This window comes from Tyto alba, unplaced genomic scaffold (assembly GCF_018691265.1).
Source record: "Tyto alba isolate M040663 unplaced genomic scaffold, T.alba_DEE_v4.0 Super-Scaffold_38, whole genome shotgun sequence".
Classification (NCBI taxonomy): domain Eukaryota; kingdom Metazoa; phylum Chordata; class Aves; order Strigiformes; family Tytonidae; genus Tyto; species Tyto alba.
In genome coordinates this window covers 38,516,734-38,540,870 of record NW_024881313.1, presented here as the reverse complement: position 1 = coordinate 38,540,870, position 24,137 = coordinate 38,516,734, and the positions used below count along the sequence as shown (strand labels likewise).

General features: G+C 40.5%; 1 protein-coding gene across 1 annotated transcript in view; it reads left to right on the top strand.

Moving 5' to 3' along the window:
* The window catches only part of OBSCN (obscurin, cytoskeletal calmodulin and titin-interacting RhoGEF), a 185,984-nt gene that overhangs the window by 69,427 nt on the left and 92,420 nt on the right, over nucleotides 1-24,137 (top strand). The window contains exons 36-55 of the mRNA XM_042802202.1: nucleotides 55-321; nucleotides 1,201-1,467; nucleotides 2,081-2,344; nucleotides 3,011-3,277; nucleotides 3,662-3,925; nucleotides 4,851-5,117; nucleotides 6,181-6,447; nucleotides 7,682-7,945; nucleotides 8,693-8,959; nucleotides 9,747-10,010; nucleotides 14,640-14,903; nucleotides 15,244-15,507; nucleotides 15,810-16,073; nucleotides 16,612-16,875; nucleotides 18,382-18,645; nucleotides 20,026-20,292; nucleotides 20,654-20,917; nucleotides 21,459-21,725; nucleotides 22,730-22,996; nucleotides 23,703-23,969. Coding sequence (XP_042658136.1) covers nucleotides 55-321; nucleotides 1,201-1,467; nucleotides 2,081-2,344; nucleotides 3,011-3,277; nucleotides 3,662-3,925; nucleotides 4,851-5,117; nucleotides 6,181-6,447; nucleotides 7,682-7,945; nucleotides 8,693-8,959; nucleotides 9,747-10,010; nucleotides 14,640-14,903; nucleotides 15,244-15,507; nucleotides 15,810-16,073; nucleotides 16,612-16,875; nucleotides 18,382-18,645; nucleotides 20,026-20,292; nucleotides 20,654-20,917; nucleotides 21,459-21,725; nucleotides 22,730-22,996; nucleotides 23,703-23,969 — 5,310 coding nt within the window. The remainder of the gene's footprint in view (nucleotides 1-54; nucleotides 322-1,200; nucleotides 1,468-2,080; nucleotides 2,345-3,010; nucleotides 3,278-3,661; nucleotides 3,926-4,850; nucleotides 5,118-6,180; nucleotides 6,448-7,681; nucleotides 7,946-8,692; nucleotides 8,960-9,746; nucleotides 10,011-14,639; nucleotides 14,904-15,243; nucleotides 15,508-15,809; nucleotides 16,074-16,611; nucleotides 16,876-18,381; nucleotides 18,646-20,025; nucleotides 20,293-20,653; nucleotides 20,918-21,458; nucleotides 21,726-22,729; nucleotides 22,997-23,702; nucleotides 23,970-24,137) is intronic.

The window sequence follows — 24,137 nt, the reverse complement described above, 5'->3', positions numbered from 1 at the left end:
AGTCTTTTCCCAAACATTTTCAATTTTTTTTTTTTTTTTTTTTTTTTTCCCCAGAAATACCAGTTCTTTTCAGGCAAGAGCTCCAAAATGAAGAAGCTAAAGAAGGAAAACAAGTCAAGCTGACCTGTGAGCTCAGCAAACCCGATACCCCAGTGAAATGGATGAAAGGAGACACTGTTCTCTATGCCAGCGAGAAGTATGAATTTAAGCAACATGGTACTGTGGCAGAGCTTATTATTCGAGATGTCAAATCGATAGACTCTGGAGACTACACCTGCAGCACTGGGGAACTGAAGACCACTGCTCAGGTGAAAGTAAATGGTAGGCAGAGTTAGATATGTTGCCACGCTTTCTTAATGCATTGCTTAATAGACTTTTTATTAAAAAAACCCAGCACACAGCACTTTGTGGCAGTTCATTTACAAATTAATACATAAAATTTAATGGTAAAATTACATACTTGTAAGCACCTGTATATATTTAATTTATGTAATCTCACATTATGTGAGACTTTAAATCTATAACTTCCCATTGAGCAGAAAATAAACAAATACAGATGGTTCGTTTTCTATACCCTACATGCCATAGTTCCTGACCTATCAGCTATTTTACGTGACTTCGATTAAGACTGAATTTAGAGATGGAGACCAGGAGCACTGGAGCACAAGAACATGAAAGCATAAATCCAGTCCCTGGCAAATTGAAGGTGGCCAAGTGATTAATGTTTAGATGCCCAAACTCCCCCAAATATCCTTTTTAAAGGCGCACAGATGCCATCTGCACTCTCCAATGCCCTTAAACAAATACAGTACCTTTAATAGTATAACAAAAGTAGTATGTATATCTGGAGCATGAGGTGGGAGAGATATAGGGCATGAATATTGTCTTGGAGCCCTGCAGCATCAGGGAATTTTTCAGGAGAGGATTCCCAGAGGACTCTGAAGGGGTTCTTATTAAAGATGAGAGAAACTTCCCCCATACTCCTAGGAATCCACAGTGAGATGATAACACCTGAGGGAGAGATTTAGAGGTTTCTTCTTGTTTCCAAGCAGAATCACTTTGATGCCACACAGCCAAGGGTGGATCTAGGGCTGCTCTGCTCATTCAGAAAAGGCCTGGTTTTAAGAGGTGGCAGCTATCACGGGGCACTTGTACAGCAGGTCAAGAGAGCATGTCCTAATCCCTGGTTCTGTGTTCTAGCTGTGCCTGTCCTTTTTAAACAAGCCCTGGAGAACACGGAAATGGAAGAGGGGAAATCTGTCTCCTTGCGCTGTGAACTCACAAAAGCTGATGCCACCGTGGTGTGGAAGAAGGGAGAAGCCACGCTCCGCCCAAGTGCCAAATATGAAATGAAGCAGAAGGGGACCGTGGCAGAGCTGGTGATTCATAATGTTGAGCCAGGAGATGCAGGAAGATACACCTGCGACACCGGAGACCAGCAGACCACGGCCCAAGTCAAAATCCATGGTAGGAATAAGACACCTGCTTGTGACGATTTGTTGTTCTTGCCGTGGTCCTGCTAGCTCCTGCACATTTATAGTGAACGTTCAGAAAAAATGGATCAGTAAAAACAAAAGGCAGCTCTGCTGTCTGGGTCCATTACGTTCTCTGTTTTCTAGGACAATAATTTCATGTTAAAACATAGCAATCAAATATACCTGAAAACAAGATATCTTTCCTTGCCTCTGAAATAACTGTTCTGCTTTCTCTCTGGACAGAGGCACTTGTCTGAGCCCTAAGCTGGAAGGTAAGGAGGGCCTCAGCTACCCATTTTGTTAAAGAATATGTAATTCTCTTCTGCACCTTCTCAGCAAGTTTTTACGCGCCTGAAACCATCAGTATTTGGGAATCAGAAGGATAATCATCTTGATATTCTGATTATTGGGAAATAATTTTTTTGATTTTATTTCCTCCTAAACTCATGGTGTGTTATTGTAAATGCAGGTAGAGTTCTGGAAATGCAGGTAGGTCAGAGCTTATTAGCTGTGCCAAGAGAATTTGGTTTGGTTTTATGTCTCTCATGAGGTCACCAGTTGGTAATGATGCTTCTAAATTAAAATGGGAATGCTTCATTCCTCAGCTGTCTCTGTGCTCATCAAAGAAGAGCTGAAGAACATGGAAGCTGTGGAAGGTGGGACAGCCACCCTACGGTGCCAGCTGAGCAGAGAGGCCCCCGTGGAGTGGAGGAAGGGGCATACTCTTCTCCGACCAAGTAACAAGTACAGGATGAGGCAGGAGGGCACGGTGGCTGAGCTACTGATCCATGACCTGGACCCAAAGGATGCTGGAGACTATACATGTGTAGTGGGGAATCAAAAAACCACAGCAGCCTTATCAGTGAATGGTAAAAAGTCAGAAATAACCGTGAAACTCTGGAACATTTTTGTCTATCTCTTCCTTTTTCCTTTCTGTATATTCCCTTGCAACACCTACCTTTATGTCCTGCTTCCACTGTTTTCATCCTTCCACTTTTTTCATCCTTCCACTGTTTTCGTCCTTCCACTGTTTTCATCCTTCCACTTTTTCATGTTGCCATGTCACTCCTTTCCCCAATCTGCACCCACGATCAGCATTCATTATGCCCAATGGGGTGTGTGTGAATGTGTTGTGTTGTCTTCTCGTCTTTCCTCGAGCAAAGGGTGCTGACATGCATGTTTGTTTTCCTGTATTAGTATGGAAACATAAGATTCCTTGGGATTTTCTGTTAAGGAAAGTTCATCTCCTTTAATGATGAGGATAAGTTTGTCATTTGTATGCATGATCCCAGTCAAGATCACGCATACTTTGATTCCGGCAGAACAATTTTCTAGAGTTTTTTTTTCTACCAGCCTTTAAAAAAAAAAAAAAAAAAAAAAAAAAAAAAAAAAAAAGCAGGATGTGAGGATGTGTTTAAGGATGAGGATGTTGGGATAAGTCTTAGATAGTCATACGATAAATCACAATTCAGCCTCTGACCAGAGACCTGGGCAGGGCCTTGGGTTGCAATCCCTTTTCATTCTGCATCTCTCAGCCCTGCCAATCCGTTTCAAGAAAGAGCTGAAGAACGAGGAAGCCACCGAGAGCGGGACGGCCACATTGCAGTGTGAGCTGAGCCAGGCGGTGGGCTCGGTCGAGTGGAGGAAGGACGGGAAGGTGTTGGTGCCAAATGGAAAATACAAAATGAGACGGGAAGGGCGTTTTGTTGAGCTGGTTATCCAGGACCTAGACCTGATGGATGCTGGGAGCTATACATGCATATGTGGAGACCAGAAGACAACAGCTGCCTTGAGAGTGAATGGTAACCGTTCTACCTGTGTTTCTCATTAAGCCCCAAACGTAGGATGTTTGACAGCATTTGCTGGTCATTCAAAGCTTTGTCAGTGTGACTTCTCAAAGGTTTCATGTTTGCAGCTCTGGTGTCAATGAGTCACCCTATTAGAAAATATTCCCTTGTGCTTTTTTTTTTTTTTTGCTTTGAGATAGAATAGCTATGTTGTATATTGTTTTATCTAATTTATTTATCTCTACTGTAGGAGGTTTTACCCCCCCTTTTCAACTGTATGCACCTAACAGTAGGGCATTTTTGGTTAAATACGTTCACTGCAGCCCAGTAACTCACAGCAGAGTCCAGTTTGTCTAGATCTAGTGCTCATCCCTTCTCTGTTGATATTGCATCCTTCAGCCTTGCCTATCCTCTTCCAAGAAGAAGTGTTGAACAAAGAAGCTACAGAGGGGGAGGCAGTCACTTTGCATTGTAAACTGAGCAAATCGGCCCCGGTCGAGTGGAGAAAGGGGAATAAGGTCCTCAAGCCAAGTGAAAAATACAAAATAGAGCAGGAAGGTCCCTTTGCAGAGCTGATGATCCGAGATCTGGATTTGGCAGACGCTGGTGATTACAGCTGTGTGTGTGGAGATCAACAAACTACGGCTGCTTTGACAGTAAATGGTAAAAAGAAATCCTCAGCATGTGCTCCAAGTAAACCTGTATAATTCCAAGATCTCTTCCTCTTTTTCTCCTGTTTCATCTGGTCCCTGTATACTTTCTATCCTCTCCCTTGTTGATTTAATTTTTCTATCCTGTTTTCTTTCTCTTTCTCTCCTTTCACCTGATGCCCTCTTGATGTGCTGATTACCCTCCTAGGTGCTATATTCAAATGGGAAGTGGAGTACAGGTCCCCAGCTCAAGACAATCTCCATAGTCCGGTGTAGCTTCTTGTTTAAAAGTTTTCCCATAAGGACTGACATAAAAGTGGGAATAATATTTACTTTTTGTAAATTAGGCTGTTACGCTTGTTGCTCCTAAGAGGAACAAGTTTTTGTCAAGGACTATCTTAATGGAAAATATCCTTTTTACGATCCTGCTATTCCCAGACCTTTTTTGCCAGTTTTGGTTTACCTTTTCCAAAACTTATACTTTATCTCTGCGGCAAGCCGACAGTTTGTTTGTAACTGCTCTGTTTTAAGGGTCTCTGTAAAAATACAGGCAGTGCCATGAATCGGGTGCTTCTGTAGAACTGCTGTTTTTTTTCAAGGGAAACAAAACGCTCTCGGTCGCATATTGAAATAGGGCCGCTAATTTAACCCTTTGATTTTATGGTGTATAAAGTAAAAGATAGATGGCTTGTTGACTAAGTTTGCAGATCGACAGGCTTGCTTTTAAAGCAAGTTCTGAAGTGTGAGGACAAAAAATTAAAGATCAGACTGAAATCACTTTTGAAATGTTAGAGATTGGAACAAAACTCTGGATTGTGAAGAAGGTCTTGTGGCTTCAGTGATGTGCAGGTTCAGGGGGATAAGAGGAGAGAGCAAGTAGATCATGGGTCAGGCTTTCTCAGCTTTGATTCCGTGTCCGTATTGCATTTACTCTGCAGTCCTGCCTGCTCTTTTCACCAAAGAACTGACAGATGAAGAAGCCACAGAAGGTAAAAATGTCTGTCTGCACTGTGAGCTGAACAAGGCTGCTGCTAACGTGGAGTGGAAGAAGGGATTCAAGACCCTCAAATCAAGCGACAAATACAAAATGAAACGCGAAGGTGTCGTTGCTGAGCTTATAATCCAAAATCTAGACACGACGGATGCTGGAAATTATTCCTGCGTGTGCGGAGACCAGCAGACTATGGCAGTTTTAACAGTACATGGTAAACCAAACAAAACAAGACATGTACTAAAAGAGCTATCTTGTTTTCTCTGTTCATTTGGACAGATACCTGGTTACCCTACCACCTCCTTCCTTCTGCCAGACCCTTACCTGCTGCTCACTGACACCAGTGAAGTGGTCTCACTGGTGCTTGTGCAGCCGGGGTCCATGGCACAAGGGGGGGTATCAGTGTACAAGCTCAGAGTATAGGCAACCAGGGCTGCTGCTACTGTTTTAATTAGGGTCCACCACTTTGTTTTTTCCTGTATTAGACTCCCCATTACGCTCAAGCCCATCAAAATGTGTTACCTCAAAGAGATTATGACTTCGGGATTTTAAAGTTTCATAAAATTTCCAAAGGTTAGATTATTCCATGGAAACTTATTCCCATACTCCATTGCTAGGACAACAAGGTGCTTTTAGAAGTACAGGACAGTTGTAATTGCATTCAGTTACTGTCCTGTGTAAAGCAAGCCTAAACCTTCTAAAGAACAACCATTCTCAGGGAGAACTTTGACTTTTACTGCAACTGACTTGTTTGAAAGGATATGTCAGTTCAGATGAAAATGTTTCTTTTCCCACCATGTATTGAAATGAAATTGTTTATTTTAAACTGACATTTAGAATGAAACTCCAGTGTTTCATTTTCTTTTTAATGTACAATATCTTTCTGTTTGCTTAAGTATGTTCAAACATACCAAACATCCTCCTATTATGGTTTAAAAAGTCATATAAGGGAACCAATATTTCTTCAGAAATTTCAAATTAGTATTTATTCTTTTTACTTGAAATTTCACAGGAAAGAAATTGGGTTATCTATTTCTGTTTGTACTGATTTGTGATTCTGAGTACGTGTAAATTACCTCTATGGGTTACTGCAAGCACTGAATCCTTTCCTGGTGATGACATTTTTTTCCTCAAATTGATTCATGGAGACCATTGAGAATCTATGTTCTTGTATTGATAAATCAGTTCAAGTTAAGAGGGAGAATGAAAATTAAACATCGACATTTAATGTTACTCTCTGGAGCATTACATCTCACTGCTCATTTGCTGTCCTTCAGCTTTGCCCGCATTTTTCAAAGAAGGATTGAAGAACAGAGAAGCCACAGATGGTGCAACAGCCACTCTGCACTGCGAGCTGAGCAAGGTCGGTGTCCCAGTGGAGTGGAAAAAAGGGGACAAGACACTCAAACCAAGCGATAAGTATAGGATGAGACAAGAAGATACTGCTGCAGAGCTGCTGATCCGAGATCTGGAGGTAGAAGATACAGGAGAATATACCTGTGTGTGTGGAGACCAGAAGACCTCAGCCGTCTTGACAGTCCATGGTAAAGAAGCCATTCTCCATTTTGATAACAGTGTCTCAAGGAGATCCTTTTTCTCTGAGAGGTTTCTTTCCCACTTGCTTTGATGTTTTGATTCTGAGGCATTTTCTTGGTTGGCTGGCTGTGTTTCATTCCATCTCCCACTGTCTGTTAGTTTGAAACTAATGGCTTTATAGCAAAGAAGAGTTGTGAGAATTTCTCATCTTAGTCTTCACTTTTTAAACATGAAAAAGGCACCTGTATATAAGGCCAAGAGTGATCAGACCTCCAGCAGCAAGATTATTCTTAGAGTTTTTATCCTTTTGTCTCACTGACATCAGTGGATTTTGGTGCTTAACTTGAAGGAAAGTTCTTTAAAACTGCTGAGGTCAGTTAGTGAGAGGTTTTTCCATTCAGAAATTAACAACTGTCCTCCTCTTTTGCTGGACTGTGTTATATTCTGCCACGGAAATGGTACTTTGGAAAGAAAAAAAAAAAAAATCCCAAACCATTATTCTGTAGGTCCTAATTTAGGGAGTTCAAATACAGTTCCAATAGATGAAAAAATAGTTTTTATTTGAGGTATATCTTAAGGATATGATGCTTCTGAGGACAGGGGCAAAATTGTGGAAGTAAAACACTTTTCTCTCAGATTTTCTACATGCTTTTACTTCGTCTTCTTTCTCCCAGATGGAGGTACCTCTGTTCCTCCCCTCTGAGCTGGCACTTTCTTCCTTGTGCAAGTCACTTCCTTTTTATTTTAGTGACATACCACAAGACAACTTGTAGAATGTTGCTTAAAACCCCCTGTATTATTGATATTAGAGCCACTGTGTCCTTGGAAGTTATGGTGTAAATGAACACCTGAAGTTATATTATTAATTTTGTTTTTCTGAACCGGAAAGATAAATTATGGTGTCAGGAAAGGCAGAGGTCTCCAGCTAGCAGCTCTGTTGTCCAGGGAAATGACTTTTAATCAAAAGTCAAGTCATTAATATTCCAGATAGTTGATTTCAGGCCAAAATAGGTAGAGAGGACTACTGGAGTGAGCATGCTGCATAAGTCAATGTTAGAAGCAGGTCATAGTGGCATTTTTCCCTGTGTGATCCTGGAGTAGTTTTCTAACAGATGCAGATTTCAAGATTATATGATTTGTTTTCCTGTAATATGGAAGGACGGGCCTCAGGAACTAGTCCTAAGTTCCTCAAGGCCTGGTTAATGGTTCTGATGTCCTCTCTCTTTATATTACATCCCATAGCTTTGCCTGCACTGTTCAAAAAAGAACTTGTCAATATTGAAGCCACAGAAAACGGGACTGCCCTTCTGCAGTGTGAGCTAACTAAACCCACTCCGGTGGAGTGGAGGAAAGGGCAAAAGGTGCTCAAGCCTAGTGAGAAGTACAAAATGAGACTGAAGGATACCATTGCTGAGCTGACAGTCCATAGCCTGGAGGAGCAAGATGCGGGAAATTACACATGCGTGTGCGGAGACAAGATGACTACTGCATCCCTGACAGTGCATGGTAAAATACATAGATTTAATAGGGATTTTCTGCTTTGCCACCTGTGATCTCATGCAGGACCACAAACTGGTCCTGATCGCATCTATTAATTTAAATCATTATGATAACTGTATCAACTACTGGGAATATCTTCTACCAAAAGTCCTTCTCTTAAGATTGAGAAATAGCACCATACAGTTTTTTCTGTCCCTGTTCTTTCATGTTAGTGGAATCTAGAAGCCGATAATGAAGACCTCGATGAAGTTGTAAATAACACTTGCAGTATTTCCATTAATTAATTTATTTAGGCGTTGCAATGAGACTTCACTTGTTTTTTTTGAATGGAATTGAAAGGTGCTCTGTTATGATAACAAGTAGAAAAGGCAGGTGAGAATGATACACTGCAGCCTGGAATTTTAAATAACATAGTGTTCATTTTAGCTCTTCATCTGATCTTAAGACAGAGCTGTACATAGTTCCTTGAAATATTGGAATCAGCTTTCTGTTGTTATATCTTAAAATACCCTTAAAGCATACCTTCCAGTACTGAAATTATAGTTTTACAACACTAATTTCCAAACCAGTTGTGACATGCTGAATGTGGTATGTTGCAAACCATAAGGCAGGGATGCCCCTGAAATCTTCATTTGCCTCTCAAGTACTGCATATTCTAAAGCTTTTAGTGATTAAAGGGTTTTAATCCAGTGGAGCCATCAGGATTCAGTATTTCCTGTTCTAAAGTGCTCTCTCTTCACCTGTGATCTTCAGCCCTTCCTCCACATTTTAAAAAAGAGCTGAAGAATGTGGAAGCCACAGAAAAAGGCACGGCCACTTTCTGCTGTGAACTGAACAAGCCCGCAGCTGCTGTGGAATGGAGGAAAGGAGACAGAGCCCTGGAGGCAAATGACAAGTTCACCATGAAGTGCGAGGCCACAACTGCTGAGCTGGTGATCCGTGATTTAGATCTGACAGATGCTGGAGATTACACATGTTGTTGTGGAGATCAGAAAACTACTGCTGCGCTCAAAGTGAATGGTAAAAAAAAAAAAAAAGTAGCAAATTAAGTGGATTATTTTCAACCAGTTGTTTTTTAAGACCATGGTGGTATCAGCTTTGAAATTTCAGCCCCGTTTCTGATGAATTTAGCAACATGTGATTGGATATGGGCATAAATGCTTGAATACACTGGTCAGTATCAGGCACTGATCAGGTGTTCGTTGCAAAAATTTCATATATTCATCTTGGTTCCATCTTACTACTTTAAGGCACGTGTTCAGTAGTAGTCGCTAAAAAAGAAAAATCACACTATTGTAATGTTGGTTGTCAAGACCTTACAATCCTAAAGTTGAGAATATTACAATTTGTTTGAGATGTTTTTCATACAGTTTTAGTGTTTCAGAATAATTTGACGCTCAAGTTCTGCTGGATCGTTACCTGAGGAGAAATTGCATGGAAAAATGAGATTGATACCTCCCATATAGTTTAATTTATGAACGTTTTCAGTGATGATTTGCAATACAATAGGACTTATACACTCCAGTTGGGCTTTATTTTCCATTTTACCAGGCAATACCGAGAGTAAGGTAGAGCTCAGTCTTGCAGAGACTGAAGTTGAGACTGGCGTGGTTCTCTATTTCATGCCATAGGCCATACCAGTGTTCTCCAGCTTTCCAAAATCACCATCACATATTCCCACAAGTGGTTATCAATCGTATTTGATTAGGGAAGGCTTTGCTTGTCACGTGTGGTTGACAGACCACAGATAAATAGTTACTTGGATAGCTGCCATGGTCATACATTCTGCTCATTTTGAACTCCTCAGCCTTGCCTGCACACTTCAAGAAAGAAATGAAGAATGAAGAAGCCACAGAAGGTGGAACAGCCACACTACAATGTGAGCTCTCTAAGGCTGCCTCTGTGGAGTGGAAAAAGAAACACAAAGTGCTCAAATCAAGTGAAAAATATACTATGAGACAGGAAGGTACTACAGCACAACTGCTGATCCATGCTTTAGAAGTCAAGGATGCTGGGGAGTATACTTGTGTGTGTGGAGGCGAGAAGACCACAGCAGCACTGACAGTGCATGGTAAGAAAACAAAAATGAGAACTTTTTGTGTGGTGTGTTTCCTGTCTCCTCTGGAAGCCTCAGCACTGACACACAATGGGTTTTTTCTCTAATCTTGCCATCATTAATTCTGTCAGTAATGTAATTTCCTCTTTTTTATAGTGATTTTTATCTAATTCTAACTAGAATTGTAGTTCCATTGATTATACTAACATTTTCCTTATTTTCTTCTCCTTGCTCTTGTGGTGCACAGCTATACTGATTTGTACCACGTTGAAGGCTGAAGAATGCTACATGCTTGCATTTTTTGTTCTCTTTTACTTATTTTTTGACTTGAGCCTAGAGAGATGGAGTAGCAGGAAAATTCATCCTAAGAGCGATCTTAGATTTCAAGTTACATTAGGATTTGACAGATAACTTTAAATAATGCAAATAAAACATGATTCAATGCAATTTTTCTATATAACTCTGACCCAAGGATCATGTAGATTTGTATTCTGGTATTGCAGAATATTGTGTACTGTAGTGCAAGAATATTTCATAATCCTCAGTCAAATTCATCTGCAAACTTCCCTTGGAACAGAGGGAAACTTTATTTCCAATCTTAGCATAGGACACAGGGAAGTTGTTTCAGTTGTCTTTCTCACCTGGAAAATCAGTAGGCCAGTGAGTCCACTTCTTTACTGCCCAGACCTTTTAATCTTGATATTTACCAATAAAACAAGATGACTTCAATCTTGAACTTCCAATTTAACCATGGAAAATAGAATTGGAAAGGACCTCAACAGGTCACCTAGTCCATCCTTGAGCCGCAAGTCACCATCACCCCTACCTCGCCTCACTCTAGTGCTGAAGAATTTGCAGTTCCCCTGGACACTGATTCCTCTGCCTAGCCATCAGTACTGCCAGAAAGTTCTTCCTAATTTCAAAAAAAGTTTTTCTCAAACTGGCTTAAGTCATTACTTTTCATCCCATATACTATAGAAATGGAGAAATATTTGTTATTTTCCTCTCTGTGAAAGATTTGAAAACTTATATCTTGTCTCATTTCTGTCTTCTTTTCTGGACTAAGCACCTTCAATCCTTTCACTCTTTCTTCATAGGTCATGTTTTCTAGACTTCAGCTCATCTTTGGTGCTTTCTGAACCATCTTCAATTAATCCACATATTTCTAGAAGTGTGGTGGCCAAAAGCAGACTGCAGTGCTCCATCTGAGACTTTGCCAGACTGGAGTAGGATGAAAGGACTTCATGTGTCTTGCCTATGACACTTCATTTTTATATCCCTGTTATGATGTTTGCTTTATTCACATCAGAATTGCATTTTTTGACCTGCATTTGCTCCATAATCTCTTGTAACCCCAAATCTCTCTGCAGATCTGCTGCCTATTATTCCCTATCTTGTATTTGTGTTGTTAGTTGTTCCTAAATATAGTATTTTGCATCTCCTCTTGCTGAATTGTAGCCTATTTTCTTCACCACTGCTTTATCAAGATCTTCTGTATCCTAATCCTGTTTAACAAAGTGCTTTTGGCTTCCCTTCCTTCCCACCTTGAGACCATCTGCAAAGTTAATGACAACTCTACATTTCATTGTTCATGTCACTAAAGAAAATGCTGAATAATACTGGACTACAGAGTACTGAGGAACTCTGCTCAACTCTTTCACTGTGAATGTAAATCACAGTTGAATATTCTTTGACTGTGGTTTTCAAATTAGTAGTGCTTCCTACTGTAGTTCTACCTATACTTAAGTTAAAGTAAGAGCTTTACTAAAATCGAAGTGTACAGCACATATTGTGTCTCCCTATCAGTGAAGCTTATTAACCTATGCCAAGAAAAATTACACTGGTCCACTCCCTCATGAAGAGAAAAGCTCTTGACAAGTCCAAGTGTGTTGCTACAATATTTTTCAGGGAATTAAAGTTAAGCTGAAATGGACATAATTCCTTGGATCTTCTCTGTCTCCCACTTCTTCCCGTTTTTCCAAGACAAGCACTGTGAACAGAATCCAGCTTGTAGATCAAGACTGGTGAGTGTTCCTAAGTTCCCACTGCTGTCAGTGGAGATCTAGTCAACACAGTCAATGGAAGCCAGGGAGACATCAGTTCACTTTAGAGCAGACATTTACATTTGGTCAGCAGGTACCTCCATTGCCTCTGTTGACTCTGTCTGGATCTTTCTTGACTGTCTTGGGAGCTTAGAGTCTTGGTTACATGGTAAGAACTAAATGTGTATCTTTCAATCTGTAAGACCTTTTCCACTTCTGAGTTTCCTTTTTTTATTATTTTTTTTTTTTAATACTTGTGGAACATCACTCACTCTCTTTGATTTCTCCAGCATAACTGTTAATGCCTGATGTTGGTTGAGCATGTACCTGAAGTATTCCAGGACAAATTATTTAATCACACCAAGGTGCTTTGAGAATATTCAGTTTATTTAAATATCCTCTAATCCTTTTTTTTTCCCCTTATCTTAGCCATAATTCCTATTATGTTCCTAGCTATTGTTAACTTTTAGTATTAAAGAAGAAAAAAGAATTAAATGCTTTAGCTTTCCCCTTGTCACTCACCATCAACTTACATTCTTGAAAGAGATGCAGACCAACTTCTCCTTTGTTGATTTTCTTCCTTCTAATCTACTTACAGAATGTCATTGTATTTTTTTTTTTTTTTTTTTTCTAGTTCAGGCTGGCCAGATTTCCTGGGATTTGCATGCTAAAATTCCAATACAGGCAAGAGCCACAAGTTGAACTGTGAGCAGATGATATAGCTCCTGGAGTAGTGACCTTGCTGCCCAGTTGCTGCATACAACTGCATACAGCATTCAGCTGTGTCTGGAGACATTTGATATCAGCATCTTTTTACAGATTACATTTCAGCCCCTCTTTCATGTTGGTCTCTTTGTCCATGAGGTGACAGAGTCCAAGAACGGGCAACTGCCCATGACCTGTTTGAGACATGCAGAGAACCTGTTTTTTTTTCCAGTTCTACATTCAGTAGTATTTCTTTTACACTCATCTAAACCTCCAGTATTTTATAGGTCTTTTGAGTTTCAGGACACTGAAGAATTTGTGATATAGGCAGGCTATTTCTAATGATCCTTGGAGTGATGTAGTCTGTATAATTATGCCCTTAATATTGTTTCTTTGAGAAGTTTTCCATGCTTTGAAACCACCTTGTCCTTTAAGTTTTGCTTCTGCTTGATCACAAGTAATAATTCTTGATTTATTGAAGTTTGCTTTCTCATTGCCCAGGGAATTTCCTCTTGCTTCTTCATCATTACTTGTCCTAAAATCCATGAGCTTCTCCTGCTTCATAACTGGTGTCTGCCCAATTATCCTCCATATCTGTATCCTCAAATACTTATTTCTTGGTGGTTGGATACAGAACCTGTCCTTTCCTGTTCTTTTGTATACATTCTATATCCAGAAGTCGTCCCCACCACATTCCAAAGACATTGTCCCATCCTACTGCTCCCACAGTGCATATTACCACGTTATCATCCAGTCTGATGCTCTGAATGATTCTATTGGTTGTTCCTAAAGGGACAGGGTGTTGGGATGCACCTGAACTTCCTGGTGTGAAAGTGTTATAGCAGATTTCCTCAATGGAGACATTATCCTTCTTTTTACATTTTATTGTTACCCAAGCACTTTCAACAGGTCTCTGATTCTGCTCTTCAGCCTCATTCTAACTCTCGAGCTAGTTCTGCAGGCATCTTTAACACATAAGGTAAAGCCCTTTCTTTTTTTTCCTTAGCTTTTTTTTCCCTGATCTTGGTGTAACCTGCTTATATAGCTTCTCCTGGGCTGAATTATAAAGTTATAGTTTTGACCATACATGAAGTTTTTCCATTCCTGCTGTTTATATTCCATACATCTCTAAACCAATCAGCAAATTTACCTACTGCTTGAGACCCTTTTGCATCTATGATAGAAATTATTATCTTCCTTCTGTGAGATGATCTTCGTATCAATAACTAGGCATGGATAGATACTGGTAAACATCAAGGCTTAGTTTTTTGGTGGCTGTTGTAGTTTAATCCCAGCTAGCAACTAAACACCAGACAGCCACATGCTCATTCCCCCCAGCCAGTGAGATAGGAGAGAGAATTGACAAAAAAAAGGTAAAACTCATGGGTTTGAGATAAGGACAGTTTAATGGGACAGAAAAGAAAGAAAATTATAACAATGGTAATAATAATAATAATAAAAGAATTAGAAAGTACAAACTAAGTGACGTACATTGAAATTGTTTACCACTCACCAACCAATGCTCAGTCAGTTCCTGAGCACTAATCCCTGGTCAGCTTTCTCTCCAGTTTATATACTGGGCATGACATCATATGGTATAAAATATTCCTTTGGCCAGTTTGGGCCAATTGTCCTGGCTGTGTCCCTTCCCAACTCAATGTGCCACTCCAGCCTTCTCGCTGGCAGGGCATGAGAAGCTGAAAAATCCTGGACTTGTTGCTAATTAGTGTTTATATTAACTAAAAACATCAGTACGTTATCTACATTATTCTTGTACTAAATCCAAGCCACAGAACTATACCACCTACTAGGAAGAAAATTAACTCTATCCCAGCCAAAACTGGGACAGTGGCCATGAACTGCATATCATAAAAATATTTGCTCGTTTGTTTCTCAGCCCTTCCTGCTCTCTTCAAAGAAGAGCTAAAAAATGAAGAAGCCACAGAGGGTGAAGTAGTGACTCTGCGCTGTGAGCTGACCAAGGCCGCTTCAGTGGAGTGGAAAAAGGGACACACAGTACTCAAACCTAGTGAGAAATACAAAATGAGGCAGAAGGATGTCACTGCAGAACTGGTGATCCATAATCTAAATGAGAACGATGCTGGCGATTATACCTGTGTGTGTGGGGATAAGCAGTCCACAGCTTCCTTAGCAGTACATGGTAATAACCAATTTCATCTAGATGTCCTCATTATGGAGATTGTGGTTTGAATTAATTTTTTCTTCCATATTCATTGTTATCTCTGTGTAGTTCCTCTGAGTCTGACTTTGCATGTCATAGTCATGAGAATTAATTTGCATTTTGTGGTTTAAGGGAAAAAACCTTCATCTCATTTCCTCACATAAAGTGTTTTTAGGACCTGATCCCTAAAGTAGATGTGAGATCAGGCCCAAAGACAGCTCCCCACCAATGCCCTCGCCTTTCCTTCCCCCACCCCTGTCCTAGCACCAGGAGGTTGTTTTGCTGCTCCATTTTAACCCTCTGTCCGTTGCATCCTCAGCGCTGCCTGCACGCATCCAGGAGAGCCTGAAGGACGAGGAGGTAACAGAAGGTCAAGCAGCCACTCTGCGCTGTGAGCTGACCAAGGTTGCTCAAGTAGAGTGGAGAAAGGGAAGCAGTTTGCTCAAAGTCAGCGACAAATACAAAATGAGACAGGAGGGCACAGTCATGAAGCTGCTTATCCATGACGTAGAGTTGAAAGATGCTGGAGAATACACTTGTGTGTGTGGAGAACAGGAGACAACAGCTGCCTTGATAGTGAATGGTAAAAAACATATGCATATATCTACATTATTGTGTTTTCCTCTGACAGCTCATTGATATTGGTTGTGTGTTCACCCATGGCTGAATTTGTTACTTTAAATTTGTCAACTGTCTCTAAGATCTGGCTGCATCCAGGCTGCTTTACTCTTTCTGTCTATTGTTTTGTCCAGTGTCCCAGAATTATGGGGAAAGGAAACCCTTTCTACCTTAAAACTTTCTCTGCTTCTGTACCACCCCATCCCTCCCATCACCTGTGTGTCACGTGCCATTTTTAATGTCCTCTGTCTGTTTTGTGACCTTCAGCCCTGCCTGCACTTTTCAAAGAAGAACTGAAGGACCTGCAAGCCATGGAAAGCCAAACAGCCACTCTGCGCTGTGTGCTGACCAAGGCTGCAGCTGTGTCATGGAAGAAAGGAAACAAAATACTCGGGGCAAGTGAAAAATACATCATGCGGCAGGATAATGTCCTTGCTGAGCTGGAAATCTGTGAGCTAGAGCTGCAGGACGGGGGAGACTATACCTGTGTGTGTGGAGACCAACACACCACAGCTTCTCTGACCGTGAATGGTAAATCCATCTTACAGATGACCGTTCATTTTTTGTTTCTCTGAAACATCCTGTTGCTGTATGAACTGTTCACCTGTCAGCCTTTTCCTAGGAATTAATTGATATTCAGGAAATGAGAACATCTTGTTCTGACATTTAATTTTGGTCTGATATTCCTGAAAATGGAGATGAGGACATGACTATTTCTCCATGCAGACAAACTGCTATGTTGTAAGTTTAAGGGAATAGTGCTTAGGAAATGCTGCTGTTAGACCAGCTGAGATGTCCCGCCCCCATGGAAGGCTGCCCTGTGATAAATTCTTTAGATTGCATCTTGAATCTGTCCAGCCTGTTGTACTTTGACTTGTCAGCTCAGCACTTCTTTTCTTACTGTCACTGCTGGATTTAGTTTTCCAGATCATCATAGTGATAACCTCAACTTCAATGACCAAAGACCCACACTTGGCCAGATTTGAACTTCAGTTGAGAGTTCATGATGCTGATTGCAAATGCAGAGGTCTTAGTTTAAATACACTATCTATTGACTTTCCATTCCCAGCCCTGCCAGTGCTTTTCAAGGAAGAACTGAAGAATGAAGAAGTCCAAGAAGGAGCATCAGTCTCTCTGCGTTGTGAATTAACCAAAGCAGCTCCAGTTCAGTGGAAAATAGGGTCCAAAGTGCTCAAAGAAAGTGACAAATATCAAATGAGACAGCCTGGCACCACTGCAGAGCTGGTCATTCATGACCTAGAAGTAAAAGATGCTGGAGATTACACCTGTGTGTGTGGTGACCAGAAGACAACATCAACCTTAACAGTTCATGGTAAAAAGACCTTATTAAAATTGATAAATAGCTCTGTAGATAGACATCACTCAAATTTAGGTGTTTCTGGCCTGGGTCAGTAACTTGTCTTCGTTTTTATCCCTTTCTCTTCCTTCATTCTATTTATAAATTATTTCTTACTGAGAAAGAACAGCTCAGGGTAAATTTTGGGTCATTATTAATCTATCCCCCTTTAAAAGGAGAAAAGTAGGTGTTTCTTTCTGTTGAAGTCCCCTCTTCTTGGACATTTATGTTTTCCATCTCTTTCCCTACCCCCTCCCCCATGATTCACTTCATCCAACCACAGTTTTCTACAAAACACACGTATGGTCTGTCAGGCTACCAGCTCTCCAAGCACTACTCAAAGGACAAGTGAGGGTTGGGGCAGCAGAAGGAGGAGGAGATGTCCCCTGCTGAGTGACCTGACCATGGCTACTCCTGGGGGCACCAGATTCTTTAAGCAAGTCAGACATGTAGAATGAAATAAGATACCATTTCAGAGCTTGTTACCCTTAACCTAGGTTTGCAGGATGCAGGGGTCTACACCTGTGTGTATGGGGATCAAGACTACCCTGACAGTTAGGTATTAAAAAAAAACAAAACAAAACAAAACAAAACCAAAACCAGCACAGGTTATCAGCAGTTATACTCTTCTTTATCCTATTAGCTACCAGTAAAACAATATAGAAATAAATCCTTGTGTTATGTTAATGATCTCATTACTTGATGTTCTGCTCTCCTCTCATTAGTAAGTATCCATTTTAGTGGAGTAACAGTCCATAGCTAAGAGGAACTTAATTGGACAAAGAGACTCAGTTATGTCCTCTCCAGCTTTTTTCCAAAAACTTCTGATTCCCCTCAGGCTTCCCTGAGACATAGACTTTTTCTGAGGCATTTGAGGAGTATTGTTTTGTATTCTGTACCCTCTTATAGCAGTTGTGCACAAAGCACTTTTGTGGTTAAATGTTTTCCTGTAGGTTGTTCTGTCTTTGGGTTATGATTTCCAAAATGGGGAATAGTAAGAATCTGAAATACTTATTACATGTAGTGACCCTTCAAACTTCAATTTAATACTAGAAATAGTTTTATTTTGAAATCTGTCTGCTTTCATGTACACAGGGCTATAAGTTTTTAGTAAAGATAAATCAGAAAATAACAACACCAGCCTCCAAGAAATCATAACTGTGTAGGTAAAATAGTACTGTATCCAGCAGTGTTATTTGTGAGTACTATTGACCCAAGATCTGGATCTTTCTATATTGTTCTTGTTCATGTTGTTCTATGAAGAACAGCAGACACCCAGGGACCTGATTCCTTACGGTAAGTGAAACCACAACACACTTGAAGGAGGATGCTTTCTGAGATTCTGGACTTGACTATAGCTAAGCATGTCTATAATAGGCTGAAAAAAGGAGGCATGAAGGGATATAATCCCAAACATGGAAAAGGAATTAGGATTTTAATTCTGGTTTTCTGATGACTATTTGTCCATGTTACATCCTTCAGCTCTGGCACCACTCTTTAAGGAAGAGCTAAAAAACAAGGCAGCAGAAGAAGGTGGAGAAGTGGTCCTGCACTGTGAACTCACCAAGGCTGCTCAGGTGGAGTGGCAGAAAGACCAGAGGATTCTCAAAGCGAGTGACAAATACAGAATGAGGCAGGAAGGGACCAAGGCAGAGCTGGTGATTCATGAAATAGCTGAGGAGGATGCAGGAGACTACACCTGTGTGTGTGGGGAGCACCATACTACAGCCGTTTTAACAGTACAGGGTAAAGACTATCTTGACCACCTGTTTTCTAACTGGAAACGTCTGTCCTCTGATATAAGGTGTTCAATTTTCCATGTCTGTTTGTTCAACCTTATTAACTGAAGTTCCATTCATTTGAAAGTATTCCTTGACTTTCCTGACCTGCAGGCTGTGTATATTGGAAAATATCAGTCTATATTTTTCTGTGCCATCCTTTTGTCTTTTCCTTCCTTAAACACCAGCCTGCTATCCTTTCATCTTTCCCTTCTGGCATTCCTTTCCTAGCACATAAACCCACTATTCTTTTGTCTTTCCTTTCCTGCATTTATTCTCTAAAACACAAATCTGCTTATTCTTTGCCATTCCTTTCTCACACTCTCAATACCCACCATTTTGAATGTAGTATAGAGTATAAAAAATAGCATCCAGACTGAGGCTGTGTTAGTTATAATTTCTTCTGTACTGATTTATGTTTGTGTTTATGTTGGATTTTGTACCCACAACCTCTGTCCTAATGTACAAAAATAGGAGACTGATTTTCTAAGCAGGAAAGAATAAATTCTTTCCGTGACCTCCTTCTGGTCTTATTTTGTTGCAAGAACCAGTTGCTGTACAAACAAAACTGGTGTTTCAGCTTAACACTGCTGGAGATGAGAAATGTGCCAAGTCAAGCAGGCTAAACTTGGTTTCTAGCCTGGATATTTTAACTTAGCTGCACTACTATGGAGTGAGACACTAAGACTGACGTCTGAGATATCAAACCTTGTTAAACAGGTGGAATATCTTATTATCCCATCTAGATAATAGAGGGACATATATGAAGGTCACCAAATTTATTTCAAGGACACAACTTGAAATGGGTACTAGAATTATGTTAAGCAGGCAAAACAGGTTCTGAGACAAGATGACAGGCTGGGATTCAACATTGGGAGATTTTCCCTGGAGTCAAGAAAAATCTTGAAGCCCTGGCTGTATCTTTTCAAGGGTATCTCAAGGAAGAAGGAACCATGATGAGTAAGGAGCTGTGCCAACACTCAGACATCAGCACAGCTGCTCTGTAAGTAGGAAGAGAGAGTAAAAAGGCATGAAGTTTGTGGAAGACACCTACACATGTGAACTAAGGAGCTCAGAGATTGATATTCTTAGTTTTTCTTACATGGAAACTGGTAGAAAGTAGGTGTAAATCTCTTGAGGACAGTGCAATTTTGCTACTAGAAAGCCAGCCTAAACCCCAAATTATTAGGGTATGTATTCCCACTAGGATATTTTCATTTCTCTTTCCTCTCCTTGTTGCTGTTGCTCACCCTTCCATAACCTTCACAACTTTCCCCTGTCACTTCCTACTGTCACACATCCTTGGAGATATCCTCAGTTTGTAATAGTTTTTACCTGCATCCTTCAGCTGTGCCTCCATTTTTCCAAGAAGAAATAAGCAGCAAAGAAGCAGTCGAAGGTGGAACGGCCACATTGCACTGTGAGCTCAGCAAGGCATCTGCCCAGGTTCAGTGGAAGAAGGGCCACCACGTCCTCACCTCAGACAACAAGTACAGCATGAGAAAGGAAGGCTGTGTTGTGGAGCTGGTAGTTCACGATTTAGACTTGAACGATACTGGAGATTATACCTGTGTGTGTGGAGACAAGACCAGCACAGCTGCCTTAACAGTACATGGTAAAGTAATCCTTGGGACTAAGGTCCTCCAAACCTCAGACCTGCCCAAGTCTCTATTGTTATGACCCATTCCCATTCCTTTTCTGTTTGCTTGGGCTTTCGTGTTCCTTTGGACTTTGTTTATGTGCTTCCTCCTTGTGTTAGAATTGGGAAAAGAGTTGCCTGTTGGTGTTTATCCTCCTCAGCTGGGCTGGTTCTTCTCGTTTCCTTTGCCCTGATGCAGTGTCCAGGGAAGCCAGGAGAGCTTTTTCCATTATGTTCCAGTGACCTGGATCAGGGCTTGGTAGTGTACCATGCATCCTCTCTCCCAGCTGCTTTTTAAGGAATATTCACTCTCTATGGTCATTCTTTTACTCTTCAGCACTGCCTCCAGAATTCAAAAAAGACCTGAAGGACCTAGAAGCCATGGAAAGTGGGACAGCTGCTCTGCACTGTGAGCTGACTAAACCTGCTGTGGTGGAGTGGAAGAAAGGGCAGGAGGTCCTCAAAACAAGCAGCAAGTATAAAATAAGTCAAGATGGTGCTGTTGCAAAGCTGATTATCCATGAGCTCGATGTGGAGGATGCTGGAGATTACACCTGTGTGTGTGGAGATCAGCAGTCAACTGCCACTTTGACAGTAAATGGTAAAAAAAAAAAAAAAAAAAAAAAAAAAAAAAAAAAAAAAAAAAAAAAGTGTGCCGAATAGCATGGTCTATACAGCCTAATAGAGTGACCAGGTAGAAAAAGAGAATTGCAATGCAGAAGAAAATACATTTTGTCAGTATGTTACTGTCAGGATAATTGCAATTTCTATTGCAAGTGGCCTGCCTTAAGAGGGAATCTGAACTCACAACTTCCTGCTGATCTTCAGAATACCTATTCAGTGATCAGGGCAGCACACTGGCTACTTTTATAGTAGGAAAAATATTCTGCCATTTTTAGATCATAGATTAGATTAAGCTACTATATACTTCATGGCACTTGTAACTTCTTGAAATTAATTTCTTCTTGTTCTTCAACTATTCCTATTACTTCTCTCGGGAAACAGCCTTGTACTTTGAATCTAGAGTATTTAGGGGTAGAGACATCCACAAAAAACCTCTTCTGGTGCATTCATTTTCATTCTACTTTCTCTTTTACAAACCCCAACTGCAGTATGTTGCAAGTTCTGTTTCTGTTTTGTAGCCCTACCAGCACATTTTAAACAAGAGCTCCAGAATACCGAGGCAGAAGAAGGTGGTACAGCAACACTGAGGTGTGAGCTTACCAAACCCAAGGCTCCCATAGAGTGGAAGAAAGGGGATATTACTCTCTACCCTGGTTTGAAATATGAGATGAAGCAGCAGGGTACCACTGCTGAATTGGTCATTTATGACCTAAAACTGGACGATTCAGGAAGATACACCTGTGACTCTGGACATCAGCAGACAACGGCTGTGGTAACCGTACATGGTAGGCAGAGTATTGACCGTTGGCTCAATAGAGATGAAGTTGAAAGGAGCATCCTTCAGTGTTCTCTAGAGCCCTTTATTTGTTTTGCTGCCAGTCCTTTCCAGTATACATACTCTAACTGAGCAAGTACAAGTTAGAAAGATTCTTCTTGCAGTATCTGGAGTGATTAATCAGCATCAAAGCAATTAAATATTGTCATGATGTCAAAATACGAAGAACCTTCCTGTCTTCTGAGTGCAGTGAGTGTGGCTGCATATGGGAATGGATAACAGAAAATAAGTCAGTCAGGCTGATGGTTATTTTGGGTTGTTGATTGCTTCAGTAGGCATAAGGGATGCCTGATTGCAATGATAAGAGATGCAACAGTTAGGAGATAAAGGATTTCTATAACATGTGAATGTGCTGTATTATTCCTTGAGGCTTTGAACCTCAGGTGTAAACTTTGACTACACACAACTGCATCCACCCCTTCTATCATCCAGAGCAAGACCTCGCATGAATTCTGAATTTCCTCTTCCATTTATCACTTTATTGTCATCTTTTACTGTACTGTTTCCTTTTGTGTTTTGAACGCTAACTTGACCTTTTGTATGTTGATAGAATCTTTATTTTTGGGGGGGAATACTCTGCTTAACACTGCAAACTTGCAGACCTTTATTAAGGAACAAGGGCCCATGTAAGAGAGAGCATGTCCCAGTGATCTTTGACTAAAGCATCCCTAGATGGCATGGAGACATTTAGGTAGGAAAGTCTGACTCCTTCAGATCACAAGGCAGACCATTCTATGGACTATTCCATTCTCTAAACCAGATCTTTCCTAACTTCACCATCTGTCCTCACCTCTTGGTTCACATAATGATTCAAGAAAGATGCTACCAAGACAGTGAGTTGCAGCCCAAGGATTATGAAATCATTAGAATAGGCCATTTCTGAAAAATGATGGTAGGATTGGATCCTTTTCAGACTAAAACACTCTTAAAACGTTTCCCTCTCAAATTTTGCAGCACTTCCTGTTACATTTAAGCAACCCCTACAAAATAAGGAATCAGAGGAAGGAAGTACAGCTATATTCTGTTGTGAGCTGTCAAACCCCAATGCTACAGTGGAGTGGAGGAAAGGAGGAGTGGGGCTGCAGCCCAGCCAGAAATATGAAATAAGGCAGAGGAAATGCCTGGTAGAGCTCTTAATACATAATCTCAAATTAGAAGATACAGGAGAATACAGCTGCGATACTGGGGATCAGGAAACCAAGGCATCTTTAAATGTGAAAGGTAGGTGGTGTGAGCTGACTCCGAAAGCAATCGATTCCATCTAACATGCAAAGCAACAGTTTGTCTATAAATGCTTTTGAGGACATTATTTTTATTTTTTTTTTTTTCCCCTACAAATATTTTCCTTTTTTATCTGATATACTAGGATTTCTTTTTTTCTAAATGAGAATGGAAAAGGACGATACTTTGTTCTTCCAGTGCTGCATTTGAGTTTTGGGTTCTAAGAAGAAATATTTCTAGCATAATGGCTAGGAAGAAATTAAAGAGCAATGCTTTAACATAGCATCTGGACATTTCACATGATGTGTGATTTAAGTATTTTAAAAAAAAACATTTTCTTCTAAATCCTGGAAGAAGACTGACAACAACTTTCTTGATCTGTCAAGGCTGTCCATGGAGTTCTGAACTTCCTTAATCTTGAGATCTTTGCTAGATCAACTGAAAGATAAATTAATTCAAAGAATTCAACCCTGGGAAGGATTTGAGTCAAGGAACAAAGGAAATAAATGTTATAAGTGCAGATGACTGCTTCTGATGCAGCAAGATTTCCTAGGAGCTCCAGGCAAACCAGAAAACATGGGTCCTGCCTAGCAATATAGCACTTGTAAAGCACAGTATCTTGTTCTCCAAAGTGTCAAACTGTGTTAACTAGGACTTGACTCAGGCTTCAATAAAAGCTCCTATTGCTTCTTTTTTTCCCCTTTAGCTCTGCCAGTTCTTTTCAAAAAGGAGTTGAAGGACAAGGAGGCAGAAGAAGGAGCTTCAGTGAAATTCCAGTGTGAGCTGACAAAGGATAGTGCAACCGTAGAGTGGAGGAAAGGCACCATGGAGATCTTCCCATGCACCAAATATGAAATTAAATTAAGTGGTCGCACAGCTGAACTTGTGATTCATAATGTTGAACCAGAAGATGCTTCTGATTACACATGTGATACGGGAGACCAGCAGAGCACAGCAGTCCTCAGAGTGAATGGTTAGCACTACATCAAAATGAAGGGATTTATGAAATTGTGTGAATGATATTTTTTTTATTTACTGGTGAATAAATCTCTCCAAAAGTTAAGATAACAAGGAAATCATGTTCCCAGTCATAAAACAACATACAGAAAAGTTAATCTTGTGGGAAAGGATTTGTAGAATG